An 18,519-nucleotide genomic window follows, 5' to 3' on the forward strand; every position below is an offset into this window, starting at 1 on the left:
TAACGCCCAAGTAAGGCGGGAAGCTATCACAGGAAACAGTTCCGCGGAGAAACGCCACGACTGAGACAAGAAACAAACCCCACCGAAGGAGACTTAACAACTAGCCCCGCCCCCTTGCAGTGGTTGCTCAGATTTGTGTGCGCCGCCGTTAAAGGGCGTGGCCACGTCGAGGGGCCGGGAGTTAGAGAGTTTAAATCCCGCCTCCTCTGGGAGCGGGGATGGAGATGATGGCGCCTGCGCCTGGAGTCGTCGTGGGAAACGCGTCGGAAGTTCCCAAGCCAACCTTAGCCAAGAGACCCAAGAAGCCCGATGGGTGTGAGGAGACCATGAAATTGACTCGCAAAGCGGTCCTGTCTCGAGCGAAAGCCACCAGCCTTGCAGGGGTTCGCAAGCTCAATTGCTGGTGAGGAGGAGGAGGCCTTTTCTGTATTAACTGCAGTTTTCGGCGTTCCTCGCCATTGGCCCGTGGCGACTGGGATGCTCAGGTCGCTATAGTTTCAAGCAAGGAATCAGAGTTTCTGCTCCTCGCTTTTGTTTGCTCCGTTGTCTTCGCAATGGGCACCGAAAAGTCGAGATAGTCTACCGAGAGGTGTAGAGGTGAAAAAAAATGTATGGCTTGCAGAATTATTAATAAATTAATAAAAAGGCTTTGCCCGGCAAAAAGTGAATCCCTGAAATCGTTATAGACTCTTTTGATTGCTAAATCCAGAGTGGTTGCAAAAGGAAAGAATTGTGTAAATATTAGTTGAAATGGGGTATTATATCCCATTTAGGTCATTCTTTGTCAAGTGGACCAAGCAGCCTTATTTAAAAAGAAACCATCACAAAAACAAAATAAAAATGAAGATGATTGAACGTGAGGAAACAGAGGTGTTTCCTTACCTTCAATCATCTTTATTAGAAAGAGCAAGTTTTTTTCTATGGCTCTCTGTTTTCTCACCTTCAATCATCTTCATTTTTATTTCATTAGAAAGAGCACGTTTTTTTCTATCATATATGTTGTTTTTGTGATGGTTTCTTTTCAAATAAGGCTTCAATTTTCACCTGGTCCACTTGACAAAGAATGATCCATTTCGGTATTTTTTATTTTGGGTTTTGCAGGATTATAAATCACATTTCTTTATCTGGTCATTCTTTTTTTTTCATTTCTCTTTTACTACTACTTTTCAGTTCATAGCCTGTTTTTCTTCACCACTTCTCTTTCCCCTTCACCCATTGATCAAGTGCGTGTCATTAAAAAAAAGATAGTAAAACTTGACTTTGGTCCATCCAGGAAGGAGCTTTGGTCATAAAAATAGCCTTGGGTTCATTTATCCCTTTCCAAAATGAGTAAAGTTACACTACCCTGAGGTCATCTGGACCTGTCCAGTTCTGTATAATCTATAATCTCCTAAATCTATTCAGAACCTAGCCAAATACAGTCTGATTAATATAAACTATTGTCTACCTAGACCAGGGGTAGGCAAAGTTGGCTCTTCTATGATATGAGGACTTCAACTCCCAGAATTCCTGTGCTAGCATGATTGGCTCAGGAATTCTGGAAGTTGAAGTCCATAAATCATAGAAGAGCCAACTTTGCCTTCCCTTGACCTAGACCATTATTCTACTGTTCCTTTTTGAGTTCCATGGTTGCATATTTGAGATCAAACAATTTTTTAAATGTTCTGGAAAAGGCTACTTGGAGCTTTACTTTCTTCCTAATTAACTTCCTGGATCATACAGACTGTTTATAAGACTTTTTTAAAGTCCTCGTTGATCTGTTGTTTTCAAAATTCCATACTGTTTTTTGGATTAGATACTTACATGTCTTATTATTATACCTCTGTATTTTTCTTTTCCTCCTTTTTCTCAACAATAGTTTTTCACTTCCTTCTAAAAATATTCTGAAGTTATCATCCAGAAATATCCCCACCTGTTTGTTTTGTTTTCTTGTCTGAAATATCTTACATTCCAAATGGTTATATAATATATTGTAAAATCAGTCAGAATAGAGACTTCTGCTTTCATTCATTCATTCAAATTATAGATTTCCTGGGGATAAGTCATGTAAATGGCTGCTATGATTACAGCTGTTGTCTGCGGATCCCGTTTCTGTTTAAAATCTTTCCAGAAATGTGAGATTCCCCGTGAAATATTGGGGAAATAGCTCTCTCCTTTTATCAAGTATGCACTTGTTGGACCTAACTACAGTGTGGTTAGAAATAATTTGACTTGCACATAGATAGGAATTATTTTAGAGAATTGGAAATTTCAAAGGCTTTCTAGTTGCATGGAGTAGTATCTGTGCACTCACGAGCATAGGCATGTTGAAGAGAAGTCAACAAAACATATATAGCAGGTCATAAGTAAGTTGTGCTGCCTTTCATAGGCTTACTAAAAATACAAAGGGCATTTGTAGAGGGCTCTAATTATTCTTTCATATATGGCTTTACGTAGCTTTAATACTGCTTTAGTTAATATACTGTTTTATACATGCCTTTTAAATATGCTGTTCTTTTTTAGGGGAACCTGTATTTCAGATGTAAGTACTATTTCTAAGTTTCTAATATGTAAGAAATGGAAATAATTGTTGGCGTATTGGTTCTCTCTCATAAACTGTTCCCAGTAGAGGATTGTGCATGGTTGTCAGATATTTTCTGACTTGAATTTTAGAAGGAACACTGACAGGAATGAGCTACCCAACATCTAAGGGGCGTACATAACCACACTATTGTGCCTACCGTCCCTGTCCTATTATCCTTTTTATCACTTCCTTATACTTTGTTATGTTAATACTTTAGCACCTCCCTTATGAAACCAGGTTGCAACACCTTGGTCTCTTCAGCCTTGAAAGACGGGGTTTAAGGGGTGACTTGATCGTAGTGTATAAAATCGTGCATGGAATATAAAAGGTGGATAGAGAAAAATTATTTTCTCTATCACACAATACTAGGATGAGGGGGCACTCCCTAAAGCTCATAGGTAAGAAAGCGAGGACAAATAAAGGGAAATATTTCTTCACCCAGAGGGCCATTGGTTTATGGAATTCACTTCCAGAAGAGGTCGTGACAGCTGTCAGCCTTGATAGCTTCAAGGCAGGATTAGACAGATTCATGGATGCCAAGTGTATCAGTGGTTATTGAAATGGATGTCCATGTGCCGCCTCCATGTTGGTTGAGGCAGTAGGATTCCCTTGAGTACCATTTGTTGGGGGTCAAGGAATAGGGAGGGTTTTGCCTTCTCTTTCTACTCAAGATCTCAATTTACAATGGGGGAACAGAATGCTGGACTCGATGGGCTTTGGCCTGATTCAGCATGGCTCTTCTTGTGTTCTTATGAATGGAATGAAAAGATACTAAATCCAAGAAAGAAGCAAAGACTTATCAGTTGGTACTTTGCCTCTTTCTCTTTGGAAAAGTGGATATTAGAGGGCTGAGAGGCTGGCACTGGTGTAATTTTGAACCAACTTTAGCTACACGTACCTCATGCTGACACTGCCAATGAGAACCGATAGGGGTTGACTCATCATTTGGAGATGTTATATTACAGTGGTACCTCTACTTAAGAACGCCTCTATTTAAGAACTTTTCTAGATAAGAACTGGGTGTTCAAGATTTTTTTGCCTCTACTTAAAAACCATTTTCTACTTAAGAACCCGAGCCTGGAAAAAAATTCCAGGAAATTTGAAAGCGGCACGAAGGCCCGGCCAGTTTCCTGTCATTCCCCCTTTAATCCTGGCCATCTCGGGCTTTTCTGGGCTGCCAGAGGAGCCTTTCAGTGGCGCTTAAGGAGGCTTTGGCAGCCCAGAGCGGACGGAGCCTTTTCCTTTCTCTGGGCGCTTGGAGAGGGAATAAACCATTTCGCTGTGGTGACTCCCTCGCACTGCCTCCCAGAATACCTTTGGGACCATCTTCTGCCACACGAATCCTAGCGGCCGATCAGGTCCCACAGAGTTGGCCTTCTCTAGGTCCTGTCGACAAAACAATATCTGGTGGGACCCAGGGGAAGAGCCTTCTCTGTGGCGGCCCCGGCCCACAACTCCCCCCCTGAGATTAGAACTGCCTCCACCCTCCTCGCCTTTCGGAAGTCTCTGAAAACCCACCTATGTCGCCAGGTATGGGGTAACTGATGTATCCCCTTGCTAATAAGATTTATGTATCGTATGATTGGGTTGTGTGGTTATTTTTAATGATAAGGGTTTTTAGACAGAGTTTTTAATTATTGGATTTGTCATATATTGTTCACTATTGTGAGCCGCCCTGAGTCTACGGAGACGGGCAGCATACAAATATAATAAATTATTATTTATTATTATTTATCTTGCTTGATTGACAGAGTTTCAACAGATGCTTCAGTTGCACTGTATATCTGAACTGTCATCCAGGGAAGCACAGTCATAATGTCTGTTTGTTTAGAACAGGTTCAAGCCCTAGCATACCAAGGGGGGAAAAATCTGCTTTTATCTTCCAGACCAGTTTCTTAACCTTAGCAGTTTTAAAATTCATAGACTTCAATTCCCAGAAGGCCTCAGCCTTTCCTACCTGATTGGGGAATTCTAGGAGTTAAAGCCCACATATTTTAAAGGGACCAAGGTTGAGAAACATTGTTCTAAGGAATACTATTCTTGAAATTCTGGAAATTAGCACCCAGTAATAATGTACGGTAGGTTTCTTTGAAGTAGAAAAATTATAAATTCAACTGCTCTTTGTAGATATTTGGATTCAATATATTTTGGCCTTGATTGACAAAGAATCTGTTGTAATATATAGCTTAAATACAATATTTATAATAAATCAATTAATTACATATTTCCCTCTCCCTTGCAGGACTGAAGTTTTGCTAATATTTTGTTTTCTTTTTAATCATCTAGATATCAATCTGCCATGAGCTTCCTAATATTGAGGTGGTCACATTCAGGTGTGTGTTAGAATGATGACTGGCTAAATAAAAGCCAAGGAAAATCAGTGGTCTTTCTTTCAGCATGGAACCTGAAAATAAGTCCTATCTCTTAAGCATTCAGGCAATGTGCTTTTCAAATCATTGTGTCTTTATGTATCATTTTTAGGTTTAGCAAAAATTTCAAATTTCTTTAGCAATATCTATACATAATTGTTCAGTAAACATTCGTGTAGTGGTATTATTCCATTTTTGGATCATGTATGTTTCTACCTTATGTGCCTAACCTACCCCTCCAGCGATACTGTACCCTCTTTTCTATGCTTTGAATTATTGTTATTTTTATTTAATAACATCAGATCACAAGGAAGGAAATTACAGGTCTTCATATTTCATTTCATTAACTCTACAAATTAACAATCCATCATTCAAATCATTCTTGAACACCCTAGCTGTTTATCTCTTTGCACACTTGCTGATTGTGTGTGTATGTACACATTCATTTCAGGAATTCATTTTTGATCACTGATCTCTATGTAATTATAAGTGTTCTTTATCATACCGTGTTTTTCCAAAAATAAGACAGGGGCTTATATTTTTTTGTCCCCCCAAGAGAGGCTCCCAGCATGTCCTCTCCCCTTCCTCTGGAAAGTATTTGGAGGGACTTATTTTAGGGGCAGGGCTTATTTCAAGGCATGTTTTGAAAAGCCCTATAGGGCTTATTGTCGGTACATGTCTTATTATAGGGGAAACACAATAACTCTGTACTTTGGATCCCGGATTTATCTTATTTTACTTTCTTTTTTTAAAAATGCATTTTTAGTTGCTGACCCAATTTCTACTCCTATGTTCAGTAATGTTTATTTATTTATTTATTTCGATTTTTATGCCGCCCTTCTCCTTAAACTCAGGGCAGCTTACAACATGTTAGCAATAGCACTTTTTAAACAGAGCTAGGCTATTGCCCCCACAATCCGGGTCCTCATTTTACCCACCTTGGAAGGATGGAAGGCTGAGTCAACCTTGAGCTGGTGATGAGATTTGAACCGCTGACCTTCAGATCTACAGTCAGCTTCAGTGGCCTGCAGTACAGCACTCTACCTGCTGCGCCACCCCGGCTCTTCATAGCACTCAAGACTTGTACTCTCTTAGGAAATAAGTAATTTCAGTGTGTACAGTCTGATGCTATAGTTCTTGTTTCAAAATGTTGAAAATGTAATGGACAATGTGAATATAATCATCTGGCTATTTTTCTTTGTCCTCTTTTTGTTCATGGTTTCAGATATTCTATAGAACTGTACGAAAGGGCACAAACGCATGTTTATCCACCTGCCCTAGGGTATTTGTGTTGCACAAAGAATTGTAGTTGTTAATGCTGCCCTTGTTTTCTTCCCTAGTGCAAATAATATTTACAGCCTGGAACCTTTCAACCAGTGCGAGAAGCTAACTGAGCTCTACCTCAGGAGAAACTGTATTTCAAACCTCCATGAGCTGTTCCACTTGAAAAAACTGCCCCGCCTGAGAATCCTCTGGATGTCGGACAATCCCTGCTGTGGCTCTGACCTCCATCGCTACAGAATGACAGTTCTGCGTAATCTTCCAAGTCTCCACAAGCTTGACAATAAGAGTGTGTATAGCAGCACATTTCTTGAGGGTAGTGCTTAAGAATTGTATAACAAAATGAGATTTAACTTTGAATTAATATTTATTTGAAATAATAATAATAATAATAATAATAATAATAATAATAATAATAATAATAATTTATTGGATTTGTATGCCGCCTCTCTCCGCAGACTCGGGGCGGCTAACAACAATGATAAAAAAAAACAGCATGCAACAATCCAATTAATAAAACAACTAAAAATCCTTATAGTAAAACCAAACATACACACAAACATACCATGCATAACTTGTAATGGCCTAGGGGGAAAGAATATCTTAACTCCCCCATGCTTGGTGATAAAGGTGAGTCTTGAGTAATTTGCGAAAGACAAGGAGGGTGGGGGCCATTCTAATCTCTGGGGGGAGTTGATTCCAGAGGGCCGGGGCCGCCACAGGGAAGGCTCTTCCCCTGGGGCCCGCCAAACGACATTGTTTGGTCGACGGGACCCGGAGAAGGCCAACTCTGTGGGACCTTATCGGCCGCTGGGATTCGTGCGGTAGAAGGCGGTTCCGGATGTATTCTGGAACTGCCTTCTACCGCATGAATCCCAGCGGCTGATAAGGTCCCACAGAGTTGGCCTTCTCCGGGTCCCGTCGACCAAACAATGTCGGGAAGGTATTGTTTCATGATGGGAAGGTATTGTTTCATATGAAAAGAACTCCTTGTCAAGAACAATTAGATATCCCTTTAGTAGTATGCAGCCTTTGAGGAGTATGCAGCCCTCCCCAGAATACCGTTCGTACCCCTCAGAGAAAATGAGGCTGAATTTTTTTCAGCCTTTCCTGTGAGGGGAGTTTTGGAGCAGGACAAAATGAATTCCAGAGATCACATTATATGGAGCACAAAAGAGTATTAATATTCTTTCAGTTAACTTACAATTAAGCTCATCCTATTCTTGGCCTGTATAAATAAATATTTGCTGTTGAAATGCATATTTAAATTTCAGAAGATTAAAAAAAGGGGCAAAAAATTCTGGCTCCTCATACTTTATTCCTTCTCTACTTTTATAAAATTTGGGACCGTTTATTAATGGGAAAGTATTTTTGATAAATGCATTCTTTAATATATTTAATATATTTTTAATATATAAAAAACCCACCTCTGTCATCAGGCATGGGGGAATTGAAATTTCCCTTCCCCCTAGGCTTATAGAATTTATACATGGTATACTTGTATGTATGAGTGGTTCTTTAAATTGGGGTTTTTAAGATTATTTTTAATATTAGATTTGTTACATTGTCTTTTTATATTGTTGTTAGCTGCCCCGAGTCTTCGGAGAGGGACGGCATACAAATCAAATAAATAAATAAAATTCTTAGTTTTAAATATGAAAAAGCAGTTAATTTCTACAGTTATCAATTCACAAAATTAACTATGTTGGAAAAGTAGTATATAGCCAAAGATTTTATAATCAAAGAAGCCTTTCTTGTACAAATAAATACATCAAATATAATATGTAGGACTATATCAAACTTACTATAGGTTTCAATTTAATATGAAGAGCCTTGATGATGCAGTGGTTAAAGTGCAGTAATGCAGGCTAACTGCATACAGCCTGGAGTTCGATCCTGACACTCAATAGTGCTGTAAAGCACTATGAGGTGCTATATAAGTGCTATTGCTATGATGAATCTGCTTGGAACACTTATTTAAAAAAATATGTTATTGCTTTAAACTGTTGAGAGTCCTTTGGGGTGGGATGGATTATGAACAATGTAAGAGTAAATAAGTAATATTGCTCCCTCTTTGGCTTTTGTTTGATTTGTATAGTGGTGACAGAGGAAGAGCTGTCACATGCTCTAGTACAAGGAGAAGAGATAACAGCACCCCCAGTTAAAACAGATGTAGACAGCTGCTGCCAGTACTCTAACACTGAGTCCAGCATGACAGAGTGTACAACAGAAAATGAACTCACGAACTTCAGCACTGAACTTGAGACAAAGTGAGGCGAGCTCTGTTATTTGTTGTTAGTATTTATTTTCTGGACTTAATTTATGAAGAACACTTTGTCCAACATGTGGTTCAATCTGGAGTAAAAAAGAATGTCTCGCTTTTGTAAACCAATACATTGGAATATGAGAAGGGAACTGCATGATTTTTAAGTATTTTCAGCAAAATTTCACTAGTCCTACAGAAACATGTAATTTATGTGTTCCTCTTTAAATATAGTCCTTTGCAGGTTGCATGTTAATAGAACCTTGCATAAAGTCATGCTTTTTACTTAATGTTTTTTACTTAATGTTTCTCCTGTACAGTAAAATCTGTGAGCAGCTTAGTATGAAGCCTGTTGTTCCAAAAGACACATTTTCACCCAAAGAAGTGGGTGGTACCCAGAAAAAATGGGTGAGTAGAAGAGTCTTCACCATCCCCAAAAGCCATAGTTTTGTGTATTTTGGATCATATGATGTATTTGTCTTGCACTAAAAAATTGTATAAAACCCAGGTAATAATCGGTTTAGCTCAGCTGCATTATTATAACTAAGAAGACAATACAGAAAACAAATGCTGCCTCTGCAAAGAAGCTTTAAAAAAAAGAGGGACTCTGACGGGGCGAGGAGGAGTACGTGCCTCCAATACACCTGGCGCGAGGCTGCCTCCCGTACACTGCCTCCCATACACTGGCTGCTGCTGCTGGTACCTGCTGCCTCTTCCTTCCCACGCTGAAGGGCTCCCCTCTCCTCTCGCTTGCTCACTTTGTAGCCGGCGCCTTTTCTTCGCTGTGGTGACTCCTCGGCTGCCCAGAGCGAAGGGAGCGTTTCTTTTCTCTGGGCGCTGGCAGAGGTTTATTCCCTGTCCAAGCACCCAGAGAAAGGAAAATGCTTCGTTCGCTCTGGACTGCCAAAGCCTCCTTAAGCGCCATGGAAATGCTCCTCTGGCAGCCCAGATGGCCGGGATTAAAAGGGGAAAGGCAGGAAACTGGCCGGGCTTCCGTGCCACTCTCAAATTTCCTGGGAGATTTTTCCCGGCTCAGGTTCTTAAGTAGAAAATGGTTCTTAAGTATAGGCAAAAAAATCTTGAACACCCGGTTCTTATCTAGAAAAGGTCTTAAGTAGAGGTACCACTATACCTGCAAGAAAGACCACTTGCCTACAAGCAAGAACTGGTGGGAACTTCAGAGAAGTAATAGAAAATGAAGAAACTAAAGTGCTTTGGGACAGACAAGCACCTGCCACATTTTACCCCTGATTTAACAATTGTCAATAAGAAAGTAAAAAAAATCTGGATAGTGTATGTGGCAGTATCTGGAGATAGCCAAATAGAAGATAAACAACTGGAGAACATAACAAAATATAATGACTTGCAAATAAGGTAGAAGGATTGTGACAAAAGAAAGCAAAGATATATCTGTTAGCTACCAGGTTACTAACTTAACAAGTACAGTGATTCACTTAACTAGCAAGAAAGATCATAAAATGGAGCAAAACTCACTTAACTGTCTCATTTAGAAACCAAAATGTTGGGCTCAATTGTGGTCATAAGTCAAGGACTACTTATAGTAATAAGAGGACCAGGCAGCATCTGCACAGTAATTAATTCTACGATCTGCTCTGATTTTGTTTTTTGTTGCCTTGATTAACAGAATAATATCCTCAGTGCCATCATGTTACTTCTAGAAGAACTGGATTCAGAGGGTTTAGAAGTCGTCCATCAAACAGCTGGAAACAAACTCCAAGCCTTGCAGAAAAAGGAACTTCATGAGGACCGATAGCAAATCCAAAGAACTGTCTCTGGATCAGCAAAACTTCACTAGTCCTGTTAGCATCCTTTGTGTGTTTATGGACTTCCCGTGAGAATGGATGATTTTGTACAGAGAAAAAAAAAACAAGCACATCTTGTGTTTCATGTGCTTAGAACAATGTTCTACAATAATTTTTTTCATCTACAATTTATGTGCCTGCATTTTACAACTATTATTCCACCTTCCACATTGGCCAGCAGCAGAGATTACAAATAAGCGCGTATTGATTACGTCTATTTGTGGACCAAAAAGAGTACTTATCATTTGGAAGAGGATGTACTTCATCTCTTGCTGGTACCTTCCTGCTGGAAGAATCATGCCTAGACTTGTTTACTCATGCCTTTGCCAGACCAAACCTGTGATATAGCTGAATTGGTTAGAACTGGTGGCCTTTCCTAACATCCCAAAATTGGAGCAAGTCTAAGCTTCATGTCTTCATGTCTCTTTCTTTTCCTTCTTCATTAAATAGTGTTTGACAATCCTGGTCTCAAAACCAGAATTTCATAAAAAGTTAAAATTCATAAAAAGAAAATCATTGAATGTTTAAATTAAAAGCTTGAAGCCAAGTCTTTGCTGTCATCAATCCTCCTCTGTTAAGTACGGTAACTTGAAATTTATGGGGGCGGAAATATCCCTGGCAATTCAGTTCCACTTACATTTTACATAACATTTTTCGGAGTACAAGATGCACCTTTTTCCATCCTAAAAGAGGCTGAAAATTTTGGTGTATCTTATACTCCAAATGTAACCCCGCCCACTCCCCGGCCTCTACCTTTCGGTCTTTGCTTTCCCTTTCTCTCTTTCAGTCTTTCTCCTCTTCCTGGCTGCAGAGATTTTCACTGACAAGCTTGTGTTTTGGTGCTCCACACATTGCATTTTCAGCCTCCAAATGCTTGTGTGATGCCCAAAATGGCTACCCAGAACAGCTGCTGCCCTGTCTTATCCCTTCCCTGCTTTGGTTGCTTTACTCACTTGAGCTCCTTCCGACAATCAGCGGTGCTTTATAAGCATAGCCCCAACCATTCCCAACCTCAAAACCAGCGAGCGAACAAATGTATTGAAGCTTATCCCCCACCACCCCTAACTTAAAAACTAGCAAGGAAAATAATGTATTGAAGTTGACCAGGGTAAGGACTAGCCCAATGAATACCTGGTAGGCAGAATTCCCTCCTCCCATTTTCCTCCCCAAAACTAAGGTGCGTCTTATACTCTGAAAAATAGAATACATTTTACCAAATTGGAATGTTTCCTTCTGTGTATGAAGTCTTCTAAAGCTTTCTAAAAAATAAAGGCTTCGTGGAGGGGAGAAGGGTACAATACCAATGTGATATAAGCATTAAACTCTGCTGAACAAAATCCAATACAGTATTATTTGAGATAGTCCTTTAGCTTCTCTAGCCCCACTATGTCATGAAATAAGTAAAAATTTCCTTCCATAATATGAATGTTTTTTCATTAATGACTGGTTAAAATTATGTACTTTTTTGCTGATTGTTTATAGAACAATGATCCAGGTCAGGGTTTATCTCAGGATGTACAGGATTATCTGGCCCTTGCTAAAACTTGGTTTGCAAGCAGGTTCCATTTGTAACTTGGGATTTCTTACTTCTGTTAAAACATTTCTGGAGTAATATTGCCGAGCACATGAAAATAAATTTTACTTTTCATTCTTAAAATATTAAGTTGGTGAAAATGGTCCCTGTTGTTTTTTTTTGTCCAGCTTCACCTATTTGATTAAAAATGCTGGCAAAAATATGTGTAAGCTAAGTAAGCGAATGAGTGATGTCCAGGAAATACCATGTTCTAGTAACACCTAAAAGTTCAGTTTTTCAAATTCTGAGGTTTGAATCCTCAATATTAATTGGGCATCCAGTGTTTTAAGTATGCAAAAAAGTGGCTAAATCCTTTGGTTTTGCCATGACTCCAAATGTTATGTGTCCTTTCTAGCACATGCTTTAAAGCCAGTGCTTCCTTCTTGTGATCAGGACTTCAGAATGAACACTTGCATATTATAAATCATGAGTGTCAAATGTTGCCATCACATCACGTTTTTCTATCTTTTTCCCATTCATGGACCTGGGTGGGCATGGCCTGTGCGTGCCACATCCAACGAAATGGGTCGCCAATTTGACACCCCTGTTGTAAACTCACCTCTGAGCATTACGGCTGTGCATTAGTTTGTTCTGGAAGCTTTAACTTTATTCAAATTTACGTAGGAATCAAGATTTTTGCTCAAACTTTGATAACTATGGCTTATCAAAATAATAGTAATTCAGAGGATGTGAAGAGCATAGCATTTGTAAAAGTTTTAAATAAAAAACATTTGTTATATTTGAATATTCTCTTATAGATAGTAAGGAATTGTTTTAGTAGAAAAAAAGGGACAGATACCAACCAACTGCAATTATTACAGAAAAGGTGAATTGTTTTAATTTGAAAACTGAACTTTAAAGCAAATTCAGCATATAATCTTGTAAAAATTGGTTATATTGCATTATCTACTATAGAATATCTTATTGTCGAAAATGTGTGTACACCAAATATGTCATCTAACTATATTTAAGACATGGTTGGTGAAACTTATATTCACAAAGGTATTATATTGCAGTGAAAAAAGCTTAATGAAGTTGAACACAAAAGATTGAAAAAAGAAAAAAACATGAAATATGCCATATATCAATAAAGAAAACAGTTTAATGTTCACAATTGTTTCTCAAATCACAAAATATCAATATTTTCCTTTCTTTCAATCTTCTGTGTTTAACTTAATTAGGTCAAAATTCTCGACAAGGATTTAACTTGTGCACCTGAAGCTTGTCTTTTAGAAATGCTGTGGGGAGTACGGTAATCTGTAATTGTTGTGGTTAGCTCTGGCCCAGCTCCTGCCCCAAGGAATGTGCAGGTGGATGTGGGGGAGACATCCACATGCTGCAGGCCTGTTTTGCTCCCAGTGGAATCTGCCAACGAAGTCTCCTCTGACCAAGGAGGCCTGAGTGACAGGGAGGAGGAGAGTTTGGCAGACAGCCCAGGAGGAGATCAATCATCTGTATCATCTCTGGATTCTGAACAAGAATTAATGACACATCCACGCATGTGTAGAGAGATGCATAGGAAGCAACAACTAAAGGATTATTACAAAAGTAAATGAGGCCACCTGTGGTTGGGTGGGGCTGCTGTAATTAGTGCTGCTGCTATAAATAGCAGCGTGTGGGTTTGGCCATTGTGGAGAATTATCTGATCATTGTGTTTCATTAATGTCTTGATGACTCCGGCCTTTGTTGACTTTTCACCACTTTGAAACCAAAGCAGAGCAAAGTGTGTTTCACTTCGTGGAAGAAGAGGGACTGTGACTTTCTTCACAGCTGCAAACTAAGTACTTACGAACTGATAAGGGACTTGTACAAACTACCAGGTTGTTTTGGGACGAGTGCTCTTTGCAATACAAAAAGAGTGCTTAGTTTATTTTGAATTTTGTGATAAAGAACATGGTTTTGAATTTTCAAACGTGTGTATGTCTGAAATTTGTACCTTTGAATTTTTGGGAGTCTCCTACCAGAGAGTCCGGCAGAACAGTTATAAAAGCAGATTTTAATACAGAATGACTCATGTCTAAAAGGACGTGTCATTTTAAAAAAGACAGTGTCCCAATACACAGACACTTAAGAGAATAATAACTATATAGGCACCAGTGTGACTGACATATTTAGATTGAAATATTCATTGCGGAAGGCCAGGCTGTAGTTAGTATTCAGTGGGTGGGTGATCATAGTCCAGTTGCCATCTTTTAGGGCCAGTGGTTCTCAACCATGTCGCGACCACATAATACAGTTCCTCATGTTGTGGTCACCATAAGTCTAACACCAATTCTCCCAAAAGAGCTTTAAGCTAATTGGCAGGAAGGTCAGAGGGACACCCCACTATAAAACACCCTGATTGGTTGGATTGTAAAAATATGTTCCAAGGCTCCAGAATAGAAGCTTTAGTTCCTAACACCATGGAAAATTTGTTTTTTCCCATGGGCCTTAGGCAACCATTGTGAAATAGTCATTTGACCCCCAAAGGAGTCCTGACCCCCAGGTTGAGAACCACTGTTTTAGCCTGAAACATACCTTGACATACTTTATAGCAGTAGTGTGAAGATAACCATGAGAAAAGGCTAAATTGGGAAAATAGCATAATAAAATGTAATAGCAACAGGGTATGACAGAAAAAATGTAGTTAACTAGAGAGATTATAGCATGGCAGCAGAAAACTCAGGTTATTTCGGAACATGAGAGGTTTGTATCCCACACAATGTGTCCTAAAACTGCTAAGGGTATTTTTGCCAATGTGTTTGATCTACTAAGAATTTTGGTAAATTTATGATGTTTTGCTGTTTTATCACATTCTTTCCTTGTCTTGAGCTACTTATTCTTACACAAGTCCAGCCAACCCAATTCCTCCCCATCCTAAATCTTCTGGCTAATTGCCTAGCACAGAAATCTCTTGAACTATGCAATGATTTTTTTTTCTAACTGAAAATGAATTATGGTATTCAAGTTCCTAGATTATCTTCATAAATGCAAGTTTAAATAAACATATTTTTTTGGCCAACAAAACAGGAGTAACACTTGCGTAGACAAGCAACAAAAACCCTCAAAGCAGCCGAAATGTACTTTCCACAGACTGGAACTGCCTCAATGCCTCTCTCCACATCATCAATGCTTTTCATGATGCTATTACAAATAACCCTGAGAAATTGTGCAGTCTGATAACTTTGACATGAAGTCTATTAGTTGTTTAGTTGTTTAGTCTTCATTTGTTACACCATGAACAATTGAACCAACCAGCTTCCCCTCTCCATTTCCCAAAACCTCTTCAACACCAGCTTGGCCAATAACTTTGCTATAATCTTCATAGAACTCATTCTGCTCTGTTCGTTATATCCAGGTCCTGAGAAGTGCACTGTTGTCTCAAGTATATTCTCTCTCCTTCTTTTTCCCCTTTACCTCTTCCCCAAATCTATTACTGTTTAATTCAAATTCTAACAAATTCTTAATTCTCTTTGAAACAAAGTTTTCCAGTTAACAGACAGGTATATTGTGCGAATTGGCATTGGATTGAAGATAATTTGAGATGCAAGGGGTTATGTATTAGAGATAATAATAATACTAATAATAACGAGTTGGAAGGGACCTTGGAGGTCTTCTAGTCCAACCCCCTGCTTATACAGGAAACCCAACACCACTTCAGACAAATGGTTATCCAACATCTTCTTTAAAACTTCCAATGTTGGAACATTCACAACTTCTGGAGGCAAGCTGTTTCACTGGCTAATTGTTGTGTCAGGAATTTTTTCCCCTAGTTCTAAGTTACTTCTCTCCTTATTTAGTTTCCACCCATTGCTTCTTGTTCTACCCCCAGGTGCTTGGGAGAATAGGTTGATTCCCTCTTCTTTGTGGCAAGCCCTGAGATATTAGAACACTGCTATCATGTCTTCCCTGGTTCTTCTTAAGCTAGACATTCCTAGTTACTGCAACCATTCTTCATATGTTTTAGCCTCCAATCCCCTAATCATCTTTGTTGTTCTTCGCTGTATTCTCAACATACTTTTGGCATCGCAGCAACCAAATCTGAATGCAGTATTCCAAGTGTGGCCTTACCAAGGCCTTATAAAGTGGTATTAACACTTCGTGTGATCTTGATTCTATCCCTCTGTTAATGCAGCCTAGAACTGTGTTGGCTTTTTTGGGAGCTGCTGCACACTGCTGCTCATATTTAAATGGTTGTCCACTAGGGCTGCAAGATCCCTCTCACTGTTACTACCATTGAGCAATGTACCACATATACTGTATCTGTGCATTTTATTTTTCTTCCCTAAAGGTAGAACGTTACCTTTTTCACCATTGAATTTCATTTTGTTAGATAGCGCCCAATGTTCAAGTTTGATGCCTTGCATGCCAGTGTCATATTAACATGTCAGCACCTGTGCACACACCTTGCATTTTCAGGTAGAAGGCTCAGATTGAAGTAATGGAAAACACTATTTTTTAAAGATAATAGAAAATTGCTTTCAATTAAGAAATCAAATAATTGAATTTCGAACAAAGGCAGCATCTTAAATTCTAATGTCTCCTCTAAATATGAGGAGGATGTTATGTATAAATTACACACTGACTTATAAACTATCCTGCCTCCCGTCTTATTCAACACTATTTTAGCAAGGATATTCTCAATGAACAATCAGGTACAAATAAGACTGGAATTTAAAAAAACCATTGACTTATCGCATCTTGCAGATCTCCAACCAAAAAACACAATTTGAGCATAAACACAGTTGATTGAGTGTGTGTTTTAATATTTCTACAGGACAGAAAGCAATGCCACAGACAAACAGACAATACAGGGCATTGGATTCACACAGATGCACCAGAAAGGTACAAACACAACCCAATCAAGAGCTGTGCCATCATCACAGACCAGCCAGGGAGAGTGAATTAAACACATGAGCCAGATAGAATTAAGAAAGGGATTCTAAGGAAAGTGATGGCATACCAGCAACCCCTGTTGATCACTCAGAAATGCTACTCTTTCCCCGTTGGCATGAACTACAACTCAAGGAGGGAGGGATGGGGAGAAAGAAAATCTCTCGTAATGTTTGCTGTTCTATTGCAAGCAACTTCCATGTGCCAAGAAGGATCTTTGCCTCGGGTCAACAGTGATAGCAAAAGGAATTCTCGGTTGTTTTAAGATAATTTTCCCAAGGAGACCTTTTGGGAAACTATTTTCTCCAAATTACAGGAAGGCCCTTTCTAAAAACTTGCATTCTTCTTGGCACCAGGCAAAGAAGAATCTAAAAACTGTCCATTGGCAAGCAGTACATAATTCTTCTAAGTAGTGTAGGAATGTTTTAAAAACCCTGCGAAATAGGAACAAATTCTGCTTGAATTCTGTTTCCCTGTTAACAAATGACACACCCTCTGTTAGATTTGGGGACAGGGCTCCATGAAGTGGGATGGACGAAGGATAAGTGAGCCCATTCATGCTCCTCGGTGAGCAGGGAAAGAATGTAAGAACCGTGAGGGCATGGAGTAATTTTGCAACAAAGGCAGGCGGTCTTCTGGCCACACTCTTGTTGGCTCACAGTGGCATCAAAAGGCATGAGAAGGCCAGAAAGGGAGAGAACTACATGGAATCGGTCAGGGACATTGCTAAGGGAGAACTAGCTAGAATCCCTTCTCAATGCTGAGTGTACGCCGAGTGACGTGCTCCATTTTTCCAGTCACATATTCAGTTAGACTGATCTGGTAGTGGGCCAGCATCTTCAGCATAAGGCGCAAATTCAGCCACCACTGCTCCTTAGGAAGCCTGTGTCTGCAGACAAACAGAGAAAGTCTGAATGAATACCAACCTGGCACAGGTGGTGCAACCCCAAAGTGGCTCTGAATAGATGCATATCATGTCTCTCTAACAATCAATCTCAGAATATCTAAGTCATGGGGCACAGCTACCAGTTAGACCTGTACATTCCCTCATGCGCAAGAGAAAATAATAATAATTAATAATAATTTATTAGATTTGTATGCCACTCCTCTCCGAAGACGAGGGGTGGCTCACAACAATAAAAAACAATATTACAGCGAAACAAATCTAATATTAAAAAGAAGCATATAAAACCCTATCATATTTAAAACCAAACAACACATACATACCAAACATAAAATATAAAAAAGCCTGGGGGTCGGTGTCTCAACTCCCCCATGCCTGGCAATGTAGGTGGGTCTGGAGTAGTTTACGAAAGACAAGGAGGGTGGGGGCAGTTCTAATCTCCGGGGGGAGTTGGTTCCAGAGGACCGGGGCCGCCACAGAGAAGTCTTTTCCCCTGGTGCCCGCCAAACGACATTGTTTAGTCGACAGGACCCGGAGAAGGCCAACTCTGTGGGACCTTATCAGTTGCTGGGATTCGTGCGGTAGCAGGCGGTTCTGGAGGTACTCTGGTCCAATGCCATGTAGGGCTTTAAAGGTCATAACCAACACTTTGAATTGTGACCAGAAACTGATCGGCAGCCAGTGCAGGCCACGGAGTGTTGTAGAAACGTGGGCGAATCTGGGAAGCCCCACGATGGCTCTCACGGCCGCGTACTGCACGATCTGAAGTTTCTGAACACTTTTCAAAGTAGATATATAATAGTCAAGAAGTACCACAGCTCACTTTTAGATTCAATATATGTAGCACGGTTCTGAGAAGATCTTCAGAAGG

At 39.6% G+C, this 18,519-nt stretch overlaps 2 protein-coding genes across 2 annotated transcripts in view; one reads left to right on the forward strand and one right to left on the reverse strand.

The window, feature by feature from the left end:
* Positions 1 to 176: 176 nt before the first annotated feature.
* Positions 177 to 11,973, forward strand: CFAP410 (cilia and flagella associated protein 410). The gene is made up of 7 exons (XM_070753140.1): positions 177 to 403; positions 2,503 to 2,521; positions 4,850 to 4,896; positions 6,273 to 6,502; positions 8,312 to 8,483; positions 8,797 to 8,884; positions 10,122 to 11,973. The coding sequence occupies exons 1-7, from the start codon at positions 219 to 221 to the stop codon at positions 10,248 to 10,250; spliced, it is 870 nt and encodes a 289-aa protein (XP_070609241.1). The 5' UTR covers positions 177 to 218; the 3' UTR covers positions 10,251 to 11,973.
* A 4,623-nt stretch (positions 11,974 to 16,596) lies between these two features.
* The window catches only part of PFKL (phosphofructokinase, liver type), a 57,985-nt gene continuing 56,062 nt past the window's right edge, over positions 16,597 to 18,519 (reverse strand). Inside the window, exon 22 of the mRNA XM_070753141.1 lies at positions 16,597 to 17,633. Coding sequence (XP_070609242.1) covers positions 17,486 to 17,633 — 148 coding nt within the window. The 3' untranslated portion in view covers positions 16,597 to 17,485. The remainder of the gene's footprint in view (positions 17,634 to 18,519) is intronic.

The sequence above is a fragment of the Erythrolamprus reginae genome, chromosome 5, assembly GCF_031021105.1.
Source record: "Erythrolamprus reginae isolate rEryReg1 chromosome 5, rEryReg1.hap1, whole genome shotgun sequence".
Taxonomy (NCBI): domain Eukaryota; kingdom Metazoa; phylum Chordata; class Lepidosauria; order Squamata; family Dipsadidae; genus Erythrolamprus; species Erythrolamprus reginae.

What these genes read in the sequence shown, in the direction of transcription:
- CFAP410 (XM_070753140.1), top strand. Translation starts at nt 219, where the DNA reads ATGGAGATGATGGCGCCTGCGCCTGGAGTCGTCGTGGGAAACGCGTCG. An exon ending in ATTGAGGTGGTCACATTCAG is followed by an intron (nt 4,897 to 6,272) that starts GTGTGTGTTAGA and finishes TTTCTTCCCTAG; the next exon opens with TGCAAATAATATTTACAGCC. An exon ending in AGCACTGAACTTGAGACAAA is followed by an intron (nt 8,484 to 8,796) that starts GTGAGGCGAGCT and finishes TCTCCTGTACAG; the next exon opens with TAAAATCTGTGAGCAGCTTA.